Source organism: Anomaloglossus baeobatrachus, chromosome 9, assembly GCF_048569485.1.
Source record: "Anomaloglossus baeobatrachus isolate aAnoBae1 chromosome 9, aAnoBae1.hap1, whole genome shotgun sequence".
NCBI classification, from domain to species: domain Eukaryota; kingdom Metazoa; phylum Chordata; class Amphibia; order Anura; family Aromobatidae; genus Anomaloglossus; species Anomaloglossus baeobatrachus.
The window spans coordinates 175,049,119-175,068,157 of record NC_134361.1 but is presented as its reverse complement, the minus strand read 5'-3'; the positions used below and the strand labels follow the sequence as shown (position 1 = coordinate 175,068,157).

The 19,039-nt window shown below is 45.0% G+C and overlaps 1 protein-coding gene across 2 annotated transcripts in view; it reads right to left on the bottom strand.

Moving 5' to 3' along the window:
• LOC142251355 (diacylglycerol kinase eta-like) overlaps positions 1–19,039 on the bottom strand; it is a 238,719-nt gene that overhangs the window by 54,624 nt on the left and 165,056 nt on the right. For both annotated transcript variants that reach the window (XM_075324067.1, XM_075324066.1), the window contains exons 7-17: positions 18,017–18,123; positions 13,709–13,834; positions 12,557–12,659; positions 10,892–11,054; positions 8,523–8,631; positions 8,289–8,428; positions 6,887–6,968; positions 3,595–3,686; positions 2,762–2,861; positions 941–1,178; positions 752–856 (exon numbers count right to left, since the gene is read on the bottom strand). In XM_075324067.1, coding sequence (XP_075180182.1) covers positions 752–856; positions 941–1,178; positions 2,762–2,861; positions 3,595–3,686; positions 6,887–6,968; positions 8,289–8,428; positions 8,523–8,631; positions 10,892–11,054; positions 12,557–12,659; positions 13,709–13,834; positions 18,017–18,123 — 1,365 coding nt within the window. The remainder of the gene's footprint in view (positions 1–751; positions 857–940; positions 1,179–2,761; positions 2,862–3,594; positions 3,687–6,886; positions 6,969–8,288; positions 8,429–8,522; positions 8,632–10,891; positions 11,055–12,556; positions 12,660–13,708; positions 13,835–18,016; positions 18,124–19,039) is intronic.

The window sequence follows — 19,039 nt, the reverse complement described above, 5'->3', positions numbered from 1 at the left end:
ATCAGTCTTGGGCTCCTTGCAAGATCTCGCATTGTGAGGTAAGGATGATTCTGAAAATGGTCAGGAATGAGTCCATAACTACATGGAAGGACCTGGTCAATGACCTGAAGAGAGCTGGGAACGCTGTCTCAAAGATTACTGTTTGTAACACACTAGGCCATCATGGATTAAAATACGGCAGGGCACGCAAGGCCCCCCTGGTCACGCCAGGCCCGTTTGAAGTTCAGCAATGAACATTTGGATGATCCAGAAGAGGCATGGGAGAAGGCCATGTGGTCAGATGAGACCAAAATAGAACTTTTTGGTATCAACTTCACTTGTCGTGTTTGGAGAAGAAGGATGAGTACAACCCCAAGAACATTGTCCCAACTGTGAAGCATGGGGCTGGAAACATCATACTTTGGGGGTGCTTTGTTGCAAAGGGGACATGACAACTGCATAGCATTGATGGGGTCAATCATTGGGAGATTTTGGCCAACAACCTTCTTCACTCAGTAAGAGCATTGAAGATGGGTCGTGGCTGGCATGAACATGACCCAATTCACACAGCCAGGGCAACTGAGGAGTGGCTCAATAACAAGCATCTCAAGGTTCTGGAGTGCTCTAGTCAGTCTCCAGACCTGAACCTAATATGGCTGATATCAAATAAAACATATAAGACAATGTAAAATGATACATGGAAGGGCTCAACGTAATATCATCCATCCTAGAATCCACAGAAGATCACTTTCACAGTGACCGGTTAGCTTACCCATGCGCTCCAGTTCTTTGTTGAAGTCTTCCGAGCTTTCCTTCAGGTTGGGCGATGTTGCAGAATTGGTGAACACCTGGGTATGTTTGTTTTGCTCATCCACAACTAAATTAGAAAATATTATTAAAATGTGATTAGTAAAGATTTCTTGAGTAATGGCAAACTGGAAACCATTCAAGTGTGTCTTACCCTTTTCTGCCTGCTCGATGATATGCTTCAGGGCCTTCTTCAGGCTGTTGGCCCTCAATATTAGCTGCTCTTTAGATTGGAATATTTTCGCTACATCATCCTTTTCATTGAGCTCTTTGCCATTTTCCTTCAGGGCCGAGTCTGGGTGAAGGGTCCGTGGTGAGGGAGTCAACAATGCCAAGGACTCTTCATTGAGCGCTCGCACCAGTGAGTCTAGCTTTTCGTTAAGCATTGAACACTGTCAAAGATGAATACACTTTTCTCAACACAGATTTTATGGTTGTTTGGTGAAATCTGCATTTGTATTTACCCCTTAATCTTCCTGGGTTCACCCCCAGATATTCCTGTTTTTCTACATTCTTAAAGTATACTAGTAGCACTCTCGTATCATCAAAAAAATAGACTTATCTATGGACATGGCTGGATATTTTCAATATTTTGTCTTCTATTTTCAAGACTTGCTTTCTTTAAAGGGAACCGGTCACCAGATTTTGGCCTTCTAAACTAAAACTAGAACCTTAGGCCGCGCCTGTGCTGCATTCTATAGAGGTGCATGTTACACCCTGACCCCCCCCTGTAGCCCCCAAAAATACCTTTACAAAATCTCCCGCCCTGTATATAAATTGTCCGGTCTGGTCTGATGGGTGTCCTAATCTGCGCCTCCTGTCCCTCCTTTCGCCCTCCTCTTGTGCTGATTGATGTAGATGACGCTTTGGATGCCATCCACAGTGTCCATATTCCCGGCTCGTGCAGGCGCACTTTGCTCTGCCCTGTTGCGGGCAGAGCCGAAAACATAGGTGCGCCTACGCGAACAGGTGAGTTCTCTGCGCAGGCGTGAGAGTTTGCCCAGCGATGTGGATGAAGCGGGTGACATCATCCACATCACTGGGCCAAGTCTCGCGCCAAAGTATTAGCCAGTTCGCGCAAGCGCACCTATGTTTTCGGCTATGCCTGCAATAGGGCAAATCAAAGTGCTCTTGCGCAAGTTGGGAATATTTCTGCAGAGGTGTGAGATTTTGCCCACCTATGTGGATGGCGTTCAAAGCGTAGGAGGCGTCCAAGGCACATATTAGGACACCCATTGGACCGGACAATTTACATACAGGGTGGGAGATTTTATAAAGGTATTTGTGGGGTCTACGGGGAGGTCAGGGGACAATGTGCACTTTTTTAGAATGAAGCACAGGTGCTGCTTAAGGTACTACCTTTAGTTTAGAAGGCCAAAATCTGGTGACAGGTTCCCTTTAACATGAATGCTGCAAGCTCTGAGTAAAGTGGGTGTTCCCTGGGAAGCATTATTTGACTCGCCACCATATTGCATCTCTCAATAAACTTGTACGTGCACGCAACATCTATTTTAATGCATATTCTACCTGGAAACCGCCTGAAAAGGCACAAACAAAAGTGTCCAAAAAAATAAACTGCAATGTCAGTTGCAGTTCATATGTTCAGTCTTATGTAACTTCTTTTGACTACTTCAAACTTTGAAAGTCATGAAGCTGCTAAAACAAGTGGCTGGTCCATTCTTCTGGCTTACTTTTGGTTGAAACCCTTCCCTCCATACACCTATCACATACCTAGGTCCTTGCAGGCCTTGAACTCACCCTGACTAGTGAAGGCCAGCGAGATGCTAGTCTCGTCATTGCAATAAGACAACACAAGGTGGGGAAAGACACAACAAATATCACTCAAGCAGGACGTTCTAAGCTGCAGCTGAATCTACACCACAGCTTCCTACAGAGACTGGCTCCTTCCAAGTGGACAGCATAGGTATGAGCTATAGCCTTTAAATGTATCTTAATACAGTAAGTGAACTGTTACCTTTCTAGACATATTATCTGCTTCTTCACGGTTTTCAGCTGCTTGCTCATATGCCTTCCCTACTTCTGTTATAAAATCATTCACGGAAATGCACAAAAACCTGTATGTGGGTTACAAAAATAGTTTAGTTATTAGAATAAATTAATAAAAAAAAACCAAGATATTACATATTGTATTTTCGAAACTTGATTTCTAACAATTAATGACTCAATAAATAATAGATTTAATAGATAGTGGTAGAAATGAACAATTTGGTCAAAATTCCTTAAAAGGTTTTTCTCAAATTTGAAAGTTAAAGGAGGCAGAATAACTTTCCAACTGTCGTGGCCCCATTTAAGAACCCTGGCTGAATGGTCTAAACAAAAATACTGGGCTGGAAAAATACCATTTTGATGGGGTGTAATCTAACTGAGGCTACAAAAGTCCCAATGAGATTACATAGTTACTTCGGTTGAAAAAAGACCTAGCTCCATCTAGTTCCACCTTCCTCCACCAATTCTACATTTTGTCACTAAATTATTTATAACCAACAATGTTGTGTGTACTGAGGAAATCATCCAGCCCTGATATAAAAGCTGTTATAGTATCCGCCATTACTACCTCTTGTGGTAGTGTATTCCACAGTCTGACTGCTCTAACTGTAAAGAACCCTTTCCTATTTAGCTGCTGGAATCTCCTTTATCCACTCGCAGTGAGTGTCCCCTTAGTAGAGATGAGTAATAGCATTTAAAGAAACGTTTCTCTACAACATGTTTGGCTCAGTGGCAAACATTAGTGTGAACAGAGCCTAGATCGGTAAAATGTTCCTCAGTAGACAGGCATCATTCACTTACTTGGCAGAAGAAATGACATCACAGTGTTTATCTGATTCTAGGATCTTCGCTAGATGGAAGGCAACAGAATCGGCATACTGAGAAATGTGCATCTGGGGAATGAAAGGGGACAGTTTAGGAAAATGTCTGTGTAAACTGCTGCAATGGGAAAATGCTGAACTTTTTTGTCTGTTGTTAAAGCGCATCAATCACCAATATTTTCCTATATAACCTAAAGCCAGTTCTATACTGGCACTATCAGGCTGATTCTATACATACCTTTAGTGGTCAGCTCAGATGTATAGGTTTTGAAACACAAGCAAGTAAAGTTTTTAAAATGAGCAGCTTTTTGATTGACAGCAGCTGAGGATCAGCTGATAGCTGGGGTGAGAATCCATAGTGATTCCCGCCCCCTGCCTGTTGTTCCTCCCCATTATAGTTATACTAATTCTTTTATATAATCATTTTACTAAGTGGCTAGAAGGACCTGTGCTAAAGTCATACCCATGTGACCAGAAGGGGCGGGGCCTCAGCCAACTGAAAAATAATGTTGCTTCCTGTTATCAGCTATGTTGGCTGAGGCCCTGCCCCTTCTGGTCACATGGGTATGACATCAGCACAGGTCCTTCTAGTCAGTTAGTAAAACGATTCCATAATAGAATTAGCATAAATAACAGGGAGGATGGACAGGCAGGGGGGCGGGAATCACTATCAACACCCACCCCAACTATCAGCTGATTGGTAGCTGCTGTCAATCAAAAAGCTGTTCATTTTACAAACTTTACTTGCCTGTGTTTCAAAACCTGTACATCGTAGCTGACAACTAAAGATATGTATAGAATCAGCCTGATAGTGCCAGTATAGCACTGGCTTTAGGTTATATAGAAAAATCCTGGTAATTGGTGTGCTTTAAATAGTGGATATCAGCCGGATCCATTGTTAACATGTGGAGTCTATGGACAATGGAACCATTAACTGATTGCTGTTTATCGTCCATTTGTAACTGATCGGTTAAGAACACAATGGATTTGACACAAATGCATCACTTTTCATGTTACTTCAGCTATTTATGATGTTCTGATGCCATCTGCTGGCCATTTTCGTGTACTGCTACTTTTGATATATTTTTGTCCTTTTGCTGTCATGTGAAACAACTGAAAATATCTTATATTCTAGGTTCTTCAAAGTAGCCATCTTTTGCTTTGATTACTGCTTTGCACACTCTTGGCATTCTCTTGATGAGTAGAAAAGCAACCCTGCCGCAATGGCAGAAGCAGTACAGCCCAAATCCTGATTAGAATACCAATTAAAGCAAGGATTTAAAATTTAACTTTTAATATTAATAATCTAAAAACATGATATAACAAAGTGCAGTGCATGAATAAATAATAATTAGATAGATCTCACCCAGTTCTTCTCTTGAGATCAGATACCACCGGAAAAATCCAAGGCAGAAGCGGGCCGGACCGGACCTAAGGGGGGGGGGGGGGACCAGTATCCAAGTTCCCTACCCCTGTCGTGCCCCTGCAAAAATTGCTTCCGCCCTTACAAGGGCAGCACCCAAGTCAGGAATGCTAACCCTGATGACAAACACACCCTCCCAACGCGTTTCCCTCTCTGTATAATAAGAGAGTTCATCAGGGGAGAAAATCTTCACGTAAAGCCTGCAATGGCAGGACAGTACTACACAATCCACATTGGTGGTACAAATGTGTATGCTAGTGGCCAGTGGGACGCTGTGTGCTGCTAGACCCACAACCTAAATACCCCTCATACCTCCTGCATCCTCGGCAATCAGTGGTGCCACATGTTCATGCAATCCTCATAATCGATCCATGATTCATGCAAGCAGCCCCCACCGCGCATGCCCGATCGATCACTCTGCAACGCTTACGGCAGCCTGACAACGCTCACACCACGCATGCGTGGGCGTTATACTGACCCTGATGCAGTCAGACTGTACTTCCGCATTCCACTCATGGAACGCACATACCGCGCATGCGCGGCGCGCAACCCATCATTCAGAAGGCATTCCTGACATTCCTATAACGCTGATGCACTTATTCCGTGCTGCGCTTATCGGCAGCGCACATTGCGCATGCGCGGCACGTAATCGCCCGTTAGGCTGATATTTTACTACCGCGCTCCACAGGTGGAACGCACGCACCGCGCATGCGCGGACCGCGTCCAGTTGTTAAACACTGCCCAGGGCAATCAATAATAGCCAGGATACTTAGCATTAGATGTCAAAGAATACATTTAGTTTGGCCACCCTCACAAGTGCCAAGTTCACATAGTAAACCAGCAAAACAAGCAGATTCAATAACAGTGGTCAAATACCAGCACAACGTTTAGCAATCCACAGTGTGCCACCTCTATTTATTTATATATAAAGGGCACCATTATGAATCTAAAGGGGTGAATAATGCCAATAATTACAATGAGCAATAACAGGGGGTCATATGAGAAGAGGAGCAGGGGGTATATATACATAATTCCCATTAATATTCTTTAGGTCCGGTCCGGCCTGCTTCTGCCTTGGATTTTTCCAGTGGTAATTGATCTCCTCACTGGGTGAGATCTATCTAATTATTATTTATTCATGCACTGCACTGCACTTTGCTATATCATGTTTTTAGATTATTGATTTTAAAAGTTAAATTTTAAATCCTTGCTTTAATTGGCATTCTCTTGATGAGCCTCAAGAGGTAGTCCCCGGAAATGGCCTTTCAACAGTCTTGAAGGAGTTCCCAGAGATGCTTAGCACTTGTTGGCCCTTTTGCCTTCACTCTGCGGTCCTGCTCACCCCAAACCATCTCGATTGGGTTCAGGTCTGGTGACTGTGGAGACCAGGTCATCTAGCGTAGCACCCCATCACTCTCCTTCTTAGTCAAATAGCCCTTACACAGCCTGGAGGTGTGTTTGGGGTCATTGTCCTGTTGAAAAATAAATGGTCCAACTAAACGCAAACCGGATGGAATAGCACGCTGCTGCAAGATGCTGTGGTAGCCATGCTGGTTCTGTATGCCTTCAATTTTTAATAAATCCTCAACAGCATAAAGACATATTTTCAGTTGTTTCACACTTTAAGTATTTCATTCCTCATGTGTTAATTCATAGTTTTGATGCCTTCAATGTGAATCTACAATTTTCATGTAGTCATGAAAATAAAGAAAACTCTTTGAATGAGAAGGTGTGTCCAAACTTTTGGTCTGCACTGTACTTTTCATTAGTATATTAAAAATCTAAATAAATAGGAACAGCCTCCCAACATTCATAATAGCTCCAAATTGTCCGGTACTGCAGTGATCACCTGGGTCCTCGGTTCTCCATTTTCATCTTCTCTGGTTGATGGAGGTGAGTGTTTCGGGGATTCATAAGTTAAAATACTCCACCTGTACAAACAGAGATAAAAAACAATTAATATTTTAAAAAGTGTATACATCTTGTCTACAACTTACTGTGACGTGACTATTTTTGAGCAGCCAAATTACAGACAAATCACATGAAAGTCCCAATTACGTAACACTTGTATTGAAGCCTACGACAGATGTGTTGTGTGCAAGACCCAAAAACCAACATATTTGGGAATATTTGTGCTCCTGTGTCGCAAGTAGGTCACAGGTTGCAACGCGACACCCTAGGAAAGCATTAAATGAAATGTCCCACAATGACACTACAACCTCATTTCTTTCATAACCAGGAAGCTTTTATTCATTACTGCATTACTCTCAATAAGGCCTCTTTCTTTATCGCTTCAATCAAGGCTCCAAGAAAGAGATTTTACGGTGAGTACCCAAAATCTACTTTTCACACGTCCGTGAAAATCAAGCACGTTTTTCACGGACGTGTCAAAGGTGCGTATTGCCCTCCGTGAGCCGTGTTTATGGCACACGTGTATTCTCAGTGTGCTATCCGTGATAACACACGGAGGACAGGAACTTTCTGCTCACCTGTCACGGCTGTCCGTGGTTCTGATCTACAGTCTCCTGCCCTGCCGACTCCCCGCTGCTGCCGCTTCCGGCCCGCAGTGGAGTGAATATCCAAGAGCATAATGAGCGGCGGTCGGAAGCGAGTGCCAGCAGAGACCGCAGGGATGGAGAAGGTGAGTATAGAAATTCCTTTTAATTCACAGACACGTGTGTTTTCTCTAGTACGTGTCACTCGGATCACAACCATGATAACCATAACACCGCTCCATCTATTCTCTAGAACACTGCTGGATACTGCCATGTAGCATGCTCAGCTGTCACTGGAGTCTTATAGAGAAAGAATGGATAATTGCCATCGCTCCATTCTAAAGGGGAATCACAACGACCTATTCTCTCGGATCAGTGGGGGTTTCACCTAACTGCAACTAAACCTTTGGGAATAACCCTTTTCATCATTAAAGCATTATTCTCAATAACACCGCTCCATCTATGCTCTATGGCACTGCTGGATATAGCCATGTACAGTGTTCAGCTATCACTGGAGTCCCATAGAGAATGAATGGATCATTGCCACCTCTCCATTCTAAAGGGGAATCACAAAATCCTATTCTCCCAGATCAGTGGGGTTTTTACTTATCAGCAAGTAAATCTTTGAGAATAACCTTCTAATTGCAATTGCGTTGATCAGCATGTCTGCGTGTTCTTGGCCTTGTTGCAACTACAATGTGTGGCAGAAATAAATTAAATTCCGGCATCAGATCTTCTGGTGTTGTTACTAATTACCTGTCAAGCATTTTTGTAGTGGCTCGTTCAAGCTTTTCAAGTATTTGGAGCAGCTGGGCGTCGTCATCACAGAGACTTCCCCAACCCAGGACTCGCGCCAAGTCATTCCCCGTGCCAAGTGGCAACACACCAAGTTGGCACTGTACATATATAAACAATAGTAAGTTTAAACAATCCCGGTAACGAGGATAGTGGTACATAACGGCTGTCCACACAATCACATCATCTATGTACCTGTTTATGAAGCCCCAGCTTGTCAATCTCAGAGAGTACCCACCCCACACTGCCGTCTCCACCGCAAGCAAGGATACGAAATGTCGAGAACTTCTGGAACAGGCGAAGCCTAGGGAAAAGGAGATCATTTAATAATTACTCTTGAATTACTAAAATATCAAATCATCTTCTATGCTGGAGGAAAATTCAGAAATGTCTTCAGTCCTCGTGAGCAGCCACAATTCTACACTCCTCTGCTTCTGTGATGGTCACTACTAGTGGTCATGGCTTTCTTCTGTGTCCAGAAGCAATTGATATTTGAAGAGGACTATGGTCTGACCTCTCTGCCTCAAGATCAAGGTACAACCTTTACCTGGTTCTTCTTTATGTTACTTTACTCTCTGTGCTCCTAACTCTGACCCTAAACTCCACTACTGTCTACTCCTTTCCATTGGTGCCTAGTTCTTGTAGTTCCACTCCTGGTATCAACTCCTGACCTGTCTTCTAACATTGGTTTCATCTCATCTTTTTGCTTGATTCATCCTTAAAGGGGTTGTCCACTACTAGGACAACCCCTTCTAATTCCACATGTTTCTCCCAGGTAAAATAATAAAGCTTATACTCACCTCCCGTACCGATGCACTTGGTAGTCCTTGGGCTTCTGTGACATTGTGACATCATCTGAGCCCTGTGTCCAATCAGTGCCGGCTTCTTTTTTCCCACTTTCGGACACAGGAGCAATCAACAGGAAGTGAGCATAGTCACAACACTAACTTCCTGTTGATTGACTCGTTTGGTCTGAAGGTCGGGCGAGAGAAGCTTTTCTATTGTTGTGGCGGCTAAAAAAAACTACAATTCTAGAGTTTTTAATCTTTTTTTCTCATTACACAGTTTACCAATCAGATTAATTTATCTTATATTTTTATTAGATCATACATTTTCAAACACATTGATACCAAATATGTGTATTTATTAATTTTTTTATTTCTTCATTGTTATTGTGGTAAAAGGGGGTTGGTTTGATTTTTTTATTTTGTTTCTATTTTATTTTATTTTTCAAAACATTTTTTTTCATTGAATTTGTCTGATCACCTTAGTACTGCTGTATATAGCAGAACTCACAATCTCCTATGAATGCCAGCCACCGGCTGGTTTTCACAGTATTGTCATGACAGGCACAGGGTTTGATGTGCCCCAGTGGAAATTTGAACCAGGGCCCCCCCCATCCCCGCATGTTAGTCAGATGCATGTATATGTATGTATACACTGTGTTCTAAATCCTTAAAAACATACGAGTTGCCCTCCCCCTCATTATGTAGTAATATCCCCATCCTGTTCTAATGTACCCCATCCTAGGCTCCTTCCTAGTAAATATGTCCCCCATCCTGGTTTATATGTCCCCCATCTTGGTATATATGTTCCCCATCATGATCCTGGTATTTATGCCTTCCATCCTGGTATGTCCCTCATCCTAGTAAGTATGCCCCCCAACCTGGTATATATGTCCTCCATGCTGGTATATACTGTCCCCCTTCTGATGTATATGTTCCTCTCCTGGGCCTCTATTGGTATTTACTGTGCTCTCCTGGTATATACTGTCCGCCTTCTGGTGTATATGTTCCTCTCCTGGGCCCCTCCTGGTATATACTGCCACCTCCTGGTATATACTGTACTCACCACCATCCCAGCTCCCACGCCGTGTGGCGTCTTCCTCAGTGGCTGGCAGCTTTCATCGGTGTTTGTGATATGGCAATGCATGAGGTCGTCGAAGAAAGCTGACAGCTTCTGTTTGGTGGGCAGCGTGTATCGCAGTGTAGGGAACCTACGGGTCTCTGCACCATAATACATTTCAACTGGATGTGTGGCTTTGATCCTTACGTCCCTGCCGCTATCTGTCAAGACAACACATCGGTGTCCAGCAATCATTATGTGGGCGTGCCACAGAGGGATTAGAACGGTGTGCCCCCCTGCTGGCACGCATTATAAAAAATGAATGATGATTACTCTTTAATCCAATAGTTCAAAAAATAGATATTAAAAATAAAATGTCACCTAATATATATGCTTCCTAAAAGTTGTTTAAGTAAGGTTAACTACAGAATATTGGATGGCCAAATAAATAGAAAGACTTTACCCAAATTGTCTACATTTACGTTTGAGTTTGCATCGCTTTGTCATTGATGCCTGTTCGGTGTCTTGTTGCCATTGACCCACTCAAAATTTGCATCCAGTTTTTAGACCTGCACTGTCCGGTTTACCACCGATCTGCAGTGAATATTGTACCATGTTTCCTACAGTTGTGGTCGGTATATTTTGATTGAACATGTTCAAAGACAAATGAATGCTTAAATCAGACAGTATATACTAAATAGGAATCATTTTCTACCCACCCTAGTTGTGGACCACCATTCATGAGGTCAAAAACCTGTGCAGGATTCAAGAATTGCTTAAATTTGCGCAGGAACTTTACGCCTTGGTTATCTCCGCTCTTAGAATTTACAAACACAAGAAGTGGACTAGCACAAGAAACAGGGGACGTAGCTTTCCAAAAACCTGAAACAGAAGAGTAAAGCATGTTACTCACGGTCTAGTCAAAGCAAGTTGATAAAACCACTACATGATACCATAGGAATGATGTTGCACAAGAACAATAATCTCCACTAGCATCAGGCCATCACCACGCAATCCGCTATCACTACACATCTGGAAGCATCGTCCTCAGTGTGTAGATAGTTTGTTTAGTTAGGAGTCGATAGACTCTTTGTATTGCCTCATTATCAAAGAGGTGCTAACCAGTGGGTGAAGATGATTGCTTCTAATGTAGACTGGACATCTCCTACCCGGACCAGGGACAGCAGAGTAGCAAGATGAAAACGCACTACACTATTTCTACGTCATCTCTGTAATAATCCGATGTCAACACAATCCACAAATATATCTGTGATTGGGGAACCTAATTGCTTGTGTGCTTTCACAAATAATGAGTTTTGGTTTTGGGAGACCACAGAAATGTCATATCAACCCGAATTATGGTACAGTATAGTAGGGTTTGGTGTGTGTAGGATGGTAAAATACGCTCTGAAATTTGGCAGTCATATTATTCCACTATTATTCCTCTGTTGGAAAATAAAACAGCAAGTGGTGGCAGCCAGAAGTTTGGTGTGGATGTGAGTGGACTACGGAAAGTGAGTGGATGAGTGAGTGTGAGAAGTGGAATCTCCCTTTACAGTTGCATCCAAGTCATAGCTTCTATGAATGGCAATATTTTCATTTTTAAACCAACAATAAGATCATGAAATATATACAATACTGAGCTCTGTGCTACCGTACTTGTTACTGGGGGCAGGATATGTGCGAGAATGTCACAATGTAACAGTGGGATAGCAAGGGATAGATCTTCTATACTGTTCCTCACATTAGGGGACACTAGACTATCCATATCCTTCAGATTACTCCTGATGGTGGAGATGACGGAGTCCTGTGCCTTACTATACTCCTAAGTAAAGATAATTTGTCCTCTCCTCCCCTTAGGAAAGAAAGGGGCTGAAGTGTGATGGAAATACAGATAAGACAGACAAGGATAACAGAAACTCAGCCAAACTCCACACTCTCAGGAATAATCAGTAAGAAACTAAACAGAAAAGCAAGAGAAGTAATGCAGGAACAAATTGACAGGAAGGGTTAACACCACAACAGCACACAACAATGATATAACAACCACCAGTAAGCCTGGAAAAATCCACCTCTCCGGCCCAGTATAGTCAAGCTATAGCTGGCACTAATGTAAGAGTCCAGCCAACATATATAGGAGGGGAGTGAATATGACTGGCTTTCCCATAGCATGTGACTAAAGAAGATTAACAACCAGACTGGCAGAGGTTAATTCTTGTTAATGATGCACTACAGGTCTGTGACTTGATGCCCGAGTAACCCTGCGCTGATCACAGAAATCAAAGCAGTTAGCAAGTGCAAGGATGTGAAGTTTCTCCAGATCCTGATGCCACCATGACAGTCGGCAATGCCTGCAAAGACCTCCTTGTGACAGAGGTACTTACCATCTGAGTCAATGCTGTTTAGCGCAGTAGGAGGGATTATTGAGACTCTGCAAGCGCCAAGTGGACATACTTTGCCTAGTTGTTCTTTACATGAGCTATGCACCTAAAAATAAATATGAAAACATGAAATAATGCTGACATATCCTAATAATTTCATTAATATGAAAGTCACACACCTGCAGAGGACTTGCAATCAGGGTCAGACTGGGACTACATAACTGAGTAGTTTTCTCTTGTTACTTGCCAGTGATCAATGGTCTCATGTGTGTCAAGGACATTCTGTAACCAGCCCTGCTCACAGCCAGAACTCCTCTCAGATAAGTGGTCTTTGTTGTTTGTTGTTTGCTGTTTGTTTTTTTCTGCTTAAAATTAATGCCTGATTCCTATTTTGTCAGTGTGGAGTTCTTGGTGGAATGGGATCATTCCCTGCTGGGAGTGTCTGTATACTTAGCTCCATGACTCTGCAAAGTATTGTGTTCGTCCTGCTTGGTATTAATTCAGTCCCTCATCTATATTAGTGTTTTTGGATCCCAGTAACATTTGAGTGCTGATACAGTGGGGGAGAGGTTGTGTGACCTCAGGATTTTTCCATATCAGAAGTGCTGGTATTTATTAGGGGTTTTTCTACAGTTGCAGACAGTGCTCATTCCTATCCTTTTCTATAAAGATAGTCTGGGCCTCACCTTTGCTGAATCTGTCTTTTCTGGCTTTGTATTGTGTTTTTCTATATCACCGTAGCCTTTACATGTGGGGGGCTATCTATCTTAGGGGACTGCTCCGAGGCAGATTAGCTTTCTTATATTTCTATCTGTGAGAATATTAGGTTCTCCGGCTGTGACGAGACGACTATGTCATCGTAGGCTCGTCCCACGGCTAGTTCTAGTTGTGTGTCAGGATTAGGTCTGCAATCCGTTAAGGTTCCAGCCACTCTGTTACTATTTTGGATTCTGCATTTTTTGATCCTCCTCGGTCCCTGAATCATAACAGTAAACCCTAGAGAGAAACTTTGCCAGACTAACGTTCTGATGCATTGAGGGCTGTTTTTAAGCAGCTGATATAGTGGAGAAACAGATAACTGATGTGTACACTTTGTATATGTGGACTTAACATTTACAGTATATCACATTTCATGGAGAATGGCCAAGGACTTACTATAGCTTTGCACCACAAGCACCTCCAGTCCTGTAGCCTCCGCACGCTCCCACACGTTTTATCACAAACCGCACACTTGGCGCTCACTGGCAAGTTTCCTTCCAACCACTGATGAGGCATTGTCACCTAAAAAGCAAAAAGTAGCATCATAGACTGTGAAATCCCTTGGTCAAAGTGGAGTGATGGAGGCTTCAGATCTACCATAGCCCTTCAGCCTAATTTGAATCTCAATTAAGACACTGATTTCTCAGTAATGGAGGAACAGACAGACCATGTAAAGGTATTTCTGGTCTTGGCTTTGAAAGAGTTACATGAGCATATAAATAGTTTGAAAGGTGAAATGCTGCTGACAGATTCCCTTTAAGGTTCATCAAAATGAAGAGGTTGTGGCATTTTGGCTCAGTTTCATGAAAGCTTATAACAAAAAAGCTGTGGCTCATTCTACCATAACAGGCATTCACAGTGACGCGTCCACCGGGGCCGTGGGGCACTCGTTACTGAGCCCTCTGTGGCGACTGAAGCCTCAGGGGCACTACAACAGCACCGCCTAAGGAAAGGCCATCATTGTTTAAAGGGGTTGTCAGACATGTAAAAATATTATACTTAATGCAGGGAATATGCTGAAATAAAACAAATCATTTATTTCCTGCTACTCCTCAGCTGCACCAGCACTACTGTTCCGCTGCTCTCACTTGTTGTGCTGACGAAATGCCACCACTGCAGCTAATCAGTGGCTTCACTGATCCTGCTACTGACTTGCCCAAGGGCTATGGGGTACTCGGTCCCGAGCCTGGTTACGTTGGGACAGTTCACTGGGTGGCCATTGCCCGGTTCCGTGACTCCGGGGGTCGCTTTAAAAGGGGTTATTTACAAGAGATATTATAAAAGTGTTTGTCGCGACGCCACTTGCGGGTTGCGGATATTTTAGTCGAGCCGCCGCTGCACAGTTTCTCACTACTGGGGTTGGTGTTAGTGGCAGCCTGGATGTTGGGCCCTCCGCAAGTAGGGCCAGGCCCCAGGGGATAGATGATGTTGATGGCCACGGAAAAAAAGTAGGCCACACAAGGGATTGCAGTGTAACTGGTTTCTTTTACTCACAGCATTGTAAAGGCTGGCAACCCGATGAAGGCTGGTCCTCACCACTGGTCCCCTTAGTTCCAGTGCTGGTGTCGCGGGCGGGGAGGACGCCGCCGCTGCTGCGCGCTTGCTAACGCTCGGGTCCGGCGCTGGTGCGGCTGCTGCTGCTCGGTGGCTCGAGCGGTGGGCTGGATCCGGGAACTCGAGCGGCGATCCTCGCCCGTGAGTGAAAGGGGTGGTTGGTTTGGGGGATTTAGTCCGTGACGCCACCCACGGGTCCTGGCGAAGATGGGCACCACCGCTGCTGGTGATGGGGATCCCGGGAGCGATGGTAGGGAGCAGCTGGGATGTTGTTTTCCCCCTCCGTGGGTATGGGTCGGTGGTCCCGGGGCCCGGTGATGTGACGGGGAGGCTGGATGGCTGGGGTGCAGGGTTGCAGGGGCAGCGCGGCGCGGTGCCGGACGGCACTGGTGTACTCACTCAGGCAGACAATGACGGAGTCTCTGATAAACCAAACGGCTGGATGGACGGGTCCCGCAGCCGGCTGCAGTGTCTCTCCCCAGACAGGTGATGGCGGCTGTCTTTCCCTGCACCTTGATGTACTTGTTTGACTACTATGGATCCCAACGGTAGTCCGCTCCCCGGTGGATGGATGCCGGAGGAGCCCGTTTGCCCGCAGGCGCTGACCCTTGGGTCTCTAGCCTTAGGCGGTAGCTGTATACCCTCACGGTGTGGGCGGTTGCCTTCTATCGGGTCTTTGGTTGTTAGGAAACCCCTGGGGTTCCGGTCACATTCGGATTTCTGCGGCTCCAAGCCTGGTCGGGGTCCGATGGCCCTGCCTGTGTGTGCTGGCTTCACTTCGCTCCCCGGTTGGTACCGGCGGGCCAACGCCCGACCCCGGTCCTACGGTTCCGCGTTGCTTCACCACTCCTGCAGACGGCCACCACCGTCTGCCAACCTTGCTGTCAGTGCCTGGGCCACAACCTAGACACCCAAGTGTTTTACTCCTCTCACTTCCATCTCCTGGACTAAACTGAACTTTTCCCGCCTCCAGGCCTGTGAACTCCTCGGTGGGTGGGGCCAACCGCTTGGCTCCGCCCCACCTGGTGTGGACATCAGACCCTGGAGGGAGGCAACAAAGGTTTTGTGTTTGGCTGGTGTCACTGTCTAATGGGGGTGGGGGTGTTTGAGTGTTATCTGTGACGACCTGGCTAGTCCAGGGCGCCACACTAGTGTGGTGACCTGGTGGCTGTCTTCCCCTGCACCTGTCTCTGGTTGGTCGGTCCCCTCCTGGTAGTCTTTTCAGTCTTTAGTCCGTACGGCGGGCAGTTCGAACCTTGTAGGGTCGGTGCTCTGTTCCGGTCCCTGGTTCTCCCGTCATTGCTGGTGCCCCCGGACTTTACGGTCAGTGAGGTCTTGGATGGTCCCCTCACTGTGCAGATTTTATCAGGTCTGCCTGGAGCGTTTGCCTGAGCTAGGGCTCTGTACCCCATCGGTGCTTGGTTCCGGGAGTACTCCACCGTACTCCACCGACAACCACACGCCTGGGCCCTCAGGTCACCGTTACACTCTCCTGTCAGTACGGTTACGTCCGTCTCCTATCACTTGCACTTACTGACTGTCTGACCCCTCCCCGCTGGTTGTCGTCTAGTGGACTGGATCGGCTCCACCCCTAGCTGGCCATCCATTGGGTCCAACCCTAGCCTGTCACCAGTCTTTGGGAATGGGGAAAAACAGGGATTAAATTAATGTTTTGCTCTTACCGGAACTGGTCTTCTGGGTCCTTGGGGGTAGGCCCTGCATCCTGATGCAGATCCCTGTAGCTCCTGATGGCTTCAGGGGCGCTACACTACCAAACCGCTGAGGCCAATGATTGGCTGCAGCTGCAGTGGCACGTTATCACTGCAAGACAAGTGATATACCAGTAGGGACCAAAGGGGCAGTGGGCTGGTGCAGCAGGGAGTACAGGTCATTTGTTTATTTTAGCATTTGCCTGTCGAAAAAATATATCAATTAAATGAAGCTTTATGGGGTATTCCCATTTCCAAGATCCTATCCCAATATGTAGTAAGTGTAATAATAATAATAATAATAATAATATTATCAAATACCTCCAATTAGAAATGTAGGATAGTTCTCCTGATTAGGTATGTCTCTTACGTCATGTGCAGTTTAGGTGTCCATGGTTACTACCACTCATATAGGGACAGTTAGTTGCTAGTATGGATAAATAAGTGTCACAAAGTGACTACTGGGGTTCCGCCAAGAATAAGGGAACCCACAACAAACAGGATACACCGAGTACATGATACAATGGAGTACCCAGGTGCTAGGGAGAAGGAGAGAAGTCACCTCCTGCACTCACCTGCGGCTGTTCACTGCACTCTCTAACGTTCCTATACAGGTTCTTTCAGCCAGTCGTCAATCACGTGCCTAGGTCCTCGTATGCCCTTAACTCACCCTGGGTAGTGAGAAGGTAGGCGAGAGCACTAGTCTGACCATTGCAATAGTCCAACACAAGGGGAGGAAGACAGACGGGGGATATCAACACAAAAAGGAAAACACTCCAAACAACCCCAATGCTGCTAATGCCACAACTGCAATAGTCATGAAACTTCAGCTTCTTCCAGAGACTGGCTCCTTCCAATGTGGACAGCTTAGATATGAGAATCTATAACCGACATCAGATGGTAATACACGTGACTATTTATAGCGAAGGGGAGTGGTCACAAAGACCTGCACCTGATATTAAGGCTCCAAAGGAAAGCCAGATAACCCCTACAGCAACAAAAGAAAGCACATATATTTAAACATAAGACACATACCTGTGCACAATAAGGCACTGTGACCTTCTGGTTCCAGACTCACCTCAAAGCGGGGCACACCCATGACACTAAACTACAGTAATGCCCCGCACATGTGGTAAGAGACGTAGCTTAATCAGAACTATACTACATTTATAATGTGAGGTATTAGCTAATTGTATTCTTTTTACACCTACTACATATTGGGATAGGATCTTGGAGATGTGAATACCCCTTTAATGATGTGTGCAGTATGCTCAGTATCAGACTTCATTAGATAGTAAGTGACTGTGCTCCTTTAAGAAAGCACTGCGCTACGCTACTGCACATGTGAGACCTACTGAAATGTGCCCTCATTTTTTTGACCATCTTGGTAAAGAACTACAGAAATGCAAGTCTGAACTATAAGACTCTGTCCTCTACTTACTCCATCTTCATCCTCTATAATGTCGTTTGCCACCGATGCCAGCGTTGTCCATTTGCAGTTATTTGTGGCTCGTACAGCGCAACGTTTATGAGCTTTAAACTTGCAAACTAGAGAAAATGAAGCATAGGCACACTGGATTATGCTATTTTCTATGACATCGCGTCATTTGAATTGAAACATTTTTCCCAATCGAGAGCCCAAATGAAATTATATTCATTACTCATGTAAGTGAAAAGGCACATTGTTCTGTGTATGCAGGAGCTGTGCTGCCAAGAACAATGGCAGTCCGTGTGCACGGGATGATCTATTACTGATCTTACATTGTAAAGTGCGGTCTCCCATGTAAATGGGCTATAAAATGACCACCCATCACAAAACAAGTTGCTAAAGTCACAGGGTGTTTGGCTCTAAAGTCGCCGAGTGTTATGGCGGCATCAGACGCTGTTCAGACTACAGACTATGCTTTCTCTGGTTCTTCTAAGTTGCACAGTCAGTCTCGGGCGTTGACCAGCTGTGTGCTTATTAGTGATTGGACTAGTTAATATCTGCTATCCTGCTGGTTATCTTTTGGATCACATGTTGTGGGAAACCTATCATAGTTACTCCCCACCTTTTTAAGATGGAGGAATCTGTCCTCCCATGCCGGCTACAGCTCTCTCTAACCCAGTGTTACTGTTGTTGGTGATTTACTGTGTGCTACCTGATATGCTGTGAAAATCCTTTGGTCATCTGGTTATTTCCTCCCTGCTCCTAATTTCCTCCTGATCACGTATTGTCTTATATATCTCTGTAGTGTGCTGTGTTTTGATTTCCTCATTTGTCCATATCTGTGCGTTCACCACTCTAGTCCTGCTCCTCTCCTCGGGTGGGTTAGAAGGGGTATTAGATCAGGGCTGGCCAGGAGCAGGGCAAGGAAGGAGGCCCAGACATCGCCACCATTAGACATATCTCTGGGTGTAAGGACAGATAGGGCCCCTCTAGCCTGAGGACCAGATTAGAAGGCCTGGTCACCTGTTGTCCCCT